General features: G+C 41.1%; 1 protein-coding gene across 1 annotated transcript in view; it reads right to left on the bottom strand.

The window, feature by feature from the left end:
• LOC121879364 overlaps positions 1-6,677 on the bottom strand; it is a 38,319-nt gene that overhangs the window by 205 nt on the left and 31,437 nt on the right. The window contains exons 11-12 of the mRNA XM_042385968.1: positions 4,532-4,642; positions 127-515 (exon numbers count right to left, since the gene is read on the bottom strand). Coding sequence (XP_042241902.1) covers positions 127-515; positions 4,532-4,642 — 500 coding nt within the window. The remainder of the gene's footprint in view (positions 1-126; positions 516-4,531; positions 4,643-6,677) is intronic.

The following is a 6,677-nucleotide window of genomic DNA, read 5'->3' as shown; positions in this document are numbered from 1 at the left end:
CCAACTCATCTTCTTTCACCTAATTTACACAATCCTAACGTTACCTGGAGGGTTAGGTTAGGTGAAGTATCTAACATTAATTTAATTTATATTCATTTTTTAGAGATAATTACGTATTGTACTTACTTCTGAGACAGGAGACGAAGGGCTGGTGTTATAAGCACTAGCGGGGATTTCTACGTTACGAGTCCTTCTGCTAATACGAAAACTGCCACCTTTCCACTGAGCGTGAGTCGTCAGGCTGAGTGACAACGGCGCCGGAGTAGAGCGAGGCGACCCATCCTCATACCACGTGACATCATATTTGTTGTAACGGGAATTTTTGTTGTTGTTGGTGGTGGTGAGGGTGGTGGTGTAAGCCCCTGGCAGTGTGGTGGTGTTACCCGTGCTAATGTTATCTCTGGCTGAGGCTCGGACACCAAATGGGCAAGCCAGGGTGACTGACGTGCCGTGTTGTGTTGCAGGCCAGTAGAAGTCACCGGCATCGAGGAGGGTATGCTGGGCAGGACAGGATTCTGGTCAGGAAGAGAAGTACACGTAGAGAGGCTCGGGCAGAGACGGAGATCGCTGGCGTGCTGTGGAAAGAGTGAACAGCCACAGTGGAAGGAACTAACACTAGCACAGCACTAATAGTCTGGTCAAATAGCACGAAAACAGGCAAATGGCGAAAAAAATTATAAAAGATAAGATTTTGCAAACATAATTATGAAGGTTTATGAATAATGATCAAAAGAACCCTCCCAACCCCCAACCCCACACACAGGAAAGACCTTCCCCTCAGGAGCGGAGTCCCTCAGGGCAGCGTCCTCTCTCCAACCCTATATATAATCTGCAAATGACACTCTGTCTCCTTCTAGAATCGGAAACGAAGATATCATATATGCAGATGACATCACTCAATTAACAACACATCAAGGAAAATCACGAGCACTAGAGGTAGACAACACCAGGCGGGAATTAGAAAGGGTAAATAATTTCGAAAAACAATGGAAAATCTAAACCAGTCTCCCGAAATTCACAGTGATATCCTTATGCAGAAGAAAACCCATCCATTAGTAACCAATAATGCCCAGATAGAATACAGAATCAGAGGCTCCCTCCTGGGCCTGCATATATCCACGACAGGTTACTCCCTTCATGTCCACACCAGGAAGGGAAAAAGACAGAAGAGAGCTGAAAACTATACCACTTTAATGCGCTTCCTGAAAATAAACTCCACATGGTTACATCATTTATCATACCAATATTAACTTACCCAGCAGTACCTCTTCATACTATGAGCACCACTAAATTATTAAAATTACAGGTGGTCCAAAATAAACCCTGAGATTCGTCACAGGTGAAAATGCACCACCAGAACCACAGCCGAGATATACAGAGACCTGAGAATAAAACCCATCAACCAGCAGCTACAGACCCTGCCACCAGAGTCTGGCAAAGATAGAACGATCAGAGCAAGAACTCCTTCAAAGACTCACCAGACAACAACCATACATGATTCCCAAGTTACAAATCTCAAGGTCCATTACCACCCCCGATCTACGGCCAGGCAATAGACAACTTCCTAGACCAGCATCCGCCAGTAGGGTGGGGAATACGAAATAAGGCCCTCAAAACACCCATATAGGATAGGGAGGCTGTCTAGTGCCTATACCGACAGACAATAACAACCCAGACACAACCCTAACACACTATTAGCTTAGCTAGGCTTCAGCCAGCCCTCTCTTACCTCCTCCCTAATTCTAATTTTCAAACTATAACTTCCCCTCACCTGTAATCTTCACCTACCCAAAACAAGAAAGGCCGTGCCAGACCCCCCAGTAGTAACCTGGCACGGATTTTTTCGCAGTTATGTGATAAATTACACATTTGATAATGATAATAATATAAATACCGATTTTTTTTACCCTTTAACCTCACAGTTTGGCACAACTGAACAATGTTATTTGCAGATTCTATCCCAGACAGCTGCCAACTAAACTATTTTTGTTCACATCACCTTTATATTACAATAAATATGTGTTGCCCATTTCCTGGCTCTTATGTTTGCTAATTAATCCCTTCTTCACGACGTCTTTTTATCTAGTTTATTCTGGCTACCGACAGACGATTTTGTTCAGCTGGGGAAGTTCCATCTCGTAGTCAAGGGTAAAACAAAACTCGCCTGCTTCTACAAGATATAGATTCAAACATATTCATAATTTATTTGCTCCTAAACGTCCGCTCTACAAAGGAACACCTTACTTAGAACATTAATTCACCCTCTTCTCATCCTATTGTAACTTTAGTGTTTTAATCTGGCTGTGCTAGACGATTACACTCAGCTGAGGAAACCCTGTTGGTATTGTCAAAGCGTTATCCTGCATTGTAATCTATGCTAACTGATACACACTTCCCCACACATAAACATATCCCTCTCTCCCTCACTGATGAATGCTTCGAATTCACACTTCAGAGTTCAGGGTTCACACCTCAGGGAGAGAGAGAGGATTGGCAACGTTAAGTGGTAACCACAAGTGTCCTGTCGCCTTTCCTCCTGAACCATGAACCCCGAGATCAAGACGCCTGACTGAAGCATTTATGGACAGAATAATAAAGGCATCAGTGTCTACTGCTTCGGGTTCACGAGTTTAAATCTCGGGGTTCATGGTTTAGGAGGAAAGATGACAAGATTATTATAGGTGACTGTACACTGAAGTACTGGACAGCCGCACGGAACCTTCACCAGTGACCTCTGACACTAAGAACATTTTAAACCGCTAATACTAAAATTCTTATTATATTTACATTATAGATATCATAGTTTTAACTTACGACTTACCTCATTGTCAGAGGTCACTAGGGAAGGTTCCGTGCGGCTGTCCATTACTTCAGTTCTACAGTGTACAGTCCCTCTCACTAGTGCATTTACAGGAGCTCGTCAGGTTTTGTGCAGTGTGGCAGGACTGTATTTGGTTACAGGAAACTCGCAATAGTAAACATATTATGGAATCTAAGAAAAAATTTTCTAACTTAATATATAAATGTAAAAAATTTGTGGAGTGTTTAAATGTTTGAGAAGAAATGCATGAAATAGACTGTTATTAGATGGTATCTTTTGCCTAGTGGACGATGGTATAAGGAGGTGAAGTGACGGAGACATGTGGGGTGGGAGGTAAGTGGAGGCAGGTGCCCCTCTACCTACAGTGATGGTGTCCGTGAACTATTAACACTCACTTGAAGCTTAAGTTTATATCTATTATCTTTCTCGTCTGCTATATTATGCAGATAACAGTCATACTGTTCATGTTAAACCTTGGCCATAGTGTGAGCAAGAGGAGGTTTGAAGTTAATTGTAATTATTCTTTATTCACAAGTGCTTGTTGCTTGCTAGAACAATCTACTATACTAATAGAGTAAATGAAACGAGTAATAATAATAATGCTTGCAATCTGTCTCCGTATCCGACGGTGCAGTCACGTCTGGTTGTGTAAGGAATCAGGGCCAAGCGAGGGTGACTGATCATTGATAACTACCGTCATCAGTGTTTGACACTTGTGTTATTTATGAGATATTCAGATCAGTTGTCATTTCAGACATTTCTTTTGTAAAACCAGTCTGAAGGCAACAATATGAGTTGAATATGTTTCTAAATAAATTCTGTGCGGTGGAGAGTTCACACATCTGTCCACGGCTTTCATAAAATGGAAACATATTGGCAACACTTGAGGTGCCAATGCAACATTTCATATTCATTCGTCACGGGCAACAAAGGGAGGTTTTCTTCTCGTCTACCATTTTGAGGTAATCATTGTATCGTGGTGATGAATGGTGTACATTACGAATTTTCAATGTAATACACATTTAACTATACAAGGTAATAATCAATGACTACCGTACGACAGTTTATGTTCCATATCGACCACACACACACACACAAACACAGACACAGACACACACACACACACACACACACACACACACCCACCCCCCACATGTCTCCGTCACTTCACCTCGCTATACCATCGTCCACTAGGCAAAAGATACCATCTAATAATAATCTATTTCATGCATTTCTTCTCAAACATTTAAACACTCCACAAATTTTTACATTTATATATTAATTTTGAACATTTTTACTTTGATTCCATAATATGTTTACTATTGCGAGTTTCCTGTAACCAAATACAGTCCTGCCACACTGCACAAAACCTGACGAGCTCCTGTAAATGCACTAGTGAGAGGGACTTAACCCACTAAAAACTATTCGGCACCCGCGTCATATTGTATCACGCCGTAACTCTGCCCAATAATTTTTAGTGGATATACCCTGCATATATATATATATCCACAATGGTAACGTGAAGAAACATATAATTATTTATAAAAACTCGCAGGAAACGGGAGACACCGGGCAAAATGCTCTGTCGTGTTACTAATATAATTATAATGTTAGGAAATAAATTCTAGTCACAGTACCTATATTATATTATATTATATTATATTATATTATATTATATTTGTAAAGTATAGTGGCAGATAAGAGTCTTACCTGGTATGTCACAGTGCTCGCCGTTGTAACCATAGGCACAGTCACACACGAAGGATGCCACGCCGTCTATACACGTGGCACCGTTCATACAGGGGTAGGAGGCGCACTCGTCTGGAAGAGCCGCTGATTAGGTGGTAAGCAAGGTAGGTGAACACTGAGGGTGAACATGCATAGGTGAACACATGAGGGTGAACATGTGTAGGTGAACACGTGTAGATGAGCACGTGTAGGTGAACATGAGGTGAACATGCATAGGTGAACACTGAGGGTGAACATGCATAGGTGAACACATGAGGGTGAACATGTGTAGGTGAACACGTTTAGGTGGACACGTGTAGGTGAACACTGAGGGTGAACATGCATAGGTGAACACTGAGGGTGAACACGCGTAGGTGAACACTGAGGTGAACATGCATAGGTGAACACTGAGGGTGAACATGCATAGGTGAACACATGAGGGTGAACACTGAGGGTGAACATGCAGGTGAACACTGAGGGTGATCATATGTAGGTGAACACGTTTAGGTGGACACGTGTAGGTGAACACTGAGGGTGAACATGCATAGGTGAACACTGAGGGTGAGCACGTGTAGGTGAGCACGTGTAGGTAAAAACAAGTAGGTGAACACTGGGTTGAACAGGTGTAGGTAAACATGTGTAGGTGAACAATGAGAGTGAGCACGTTCAGGTGAATATATATATATATATATATATATATAGGTGAACACTAGGTGAACACTGAGAACGAGCACATGTAGGTGAACACGTGTGGTGAACACAAAGAGGTGAACATGTGTAAGTGAACACGTGAGAATGAACACAGGTGAACAAGTGTGGTGAACACAGAGTGAGCACGTTCAGGTAAGCATGTGTAGGTGAACAGTTGTAGGTGTAACAGTTGTAGGTGTAACAGTTTGGTGCTGGTAACGTTGTAACAGTTGTAGTTAGCAACAGTTGTAGGTGTAACAGTTGTAGTTGTGACAGTTGTAGTTGTGACAGTTGTAGGTGTAACAGTTGTAGTTGTAACAGTTGCTGAGTTAACAGTTGTAGGTGTAACAGTTGTAGGTGTAACAGTTGTAGGTGTAACAGTTGTAGTTGTAACAGTTGTAGGTGTAACAGTTGTAGGTGTAACAGTTGTAGGTGTAACAGTTGGATTAGCAACAGTTGTAGTTGTAACAGTTGTTGGTGTAACAGTTGTAGGTGTAACAGTTGTAGTTGTAACAGTTGTAGTTGTAACAGTTGTAGGTGTAACAGTTGTAGAGTTAACATTGTAGTTGTAACAGTTGTAGTTGTAACAGTTGTAGTTGTAACAGTTGTAGTTGTAACAGTTGTAGGTTAACAGTTGTATTTGTAACAGTTGTAGTTGTAACAGTTGTAGGTGTAACAGTTGTAGTTGTAACAGTTGTATTGCTAACAGTTGTAGGTGTAACAGTTGTAGGTGAACAGTTGTAGTTGTAACAGTTGTAGTTGTAACAGTTGTAGTTGTAACAGTTGTAGGTGTAACAGTTGTAGGTGAACAGTTGTAGTTGTAACAGTTGTATTTGTAACAGTTGTAGTTGTAACAGTTGTAGTTGTAACAGTTGGCATAGTAACAGTTGTAGGTGTAACAGTTGTAGGTGTAACAGTTGTAGGTGTAATAGTTGTAGGTGTAACAGTTGTAGTTGTGACAGTTGTAGGTTTAACAGTTGTAGTTGTAACAGTTGTAGTTGTAACAGTTGTAGGTGTAACGGTTGTAGTTGTAACAGTTGTAGTTGTAACAGTTGTAGGTGTAACAGTTGTAGGTGTAACAGTTGTAGGTGTAACAGTTGTAGTTGTAACAGTTGTAGGTGTAACAGTTGTAGGTGTAACAGTTGTAGGTGTAATAGTTGTAGGTGTAACAGTTGTGGTGTAACAGTTGTTGGTGAAACAGTTGTGGTGTAACAGTTGTGAACAGTTGTAGTTGTAACAGTTGTGAATTGTAACAGTTGTAGTTGTAACAGTTGTAGTTGTAACAGTTGTAGGTGTAACAGTTGTTGGTGTAACAGTTGTAGTTGTAACAGTTGTAGGTGTAACAGTTGTGGTTGTAACAGTTGTAGTTGTAACAGTTGTAGTTGTAACAGTTGTAGTTGTAACAGTTGTGGGTTTAACAGTTGTAGGTGTAACAATT

Source organism: Homarus americanus, unplaced genomic scaffold (assembly GCF_018991925.1).
Source record: "Homarus americanus isolate GMGI-L3 unplaced genomic scaffold, GMGI_Hamer_2.0 scaffold16894, whole genome shotgun sequence".
Taxonomy (NCBI): domain Eukaryota; kingdom Metazoa; phylum Arthropoda; class Malacostraca; order Decapoda; family Nephropidae; genus Homarus; species Homarus americanus.
This window is presented reverse-complemented; position numbering and strand designations above follow the sequence as displayed.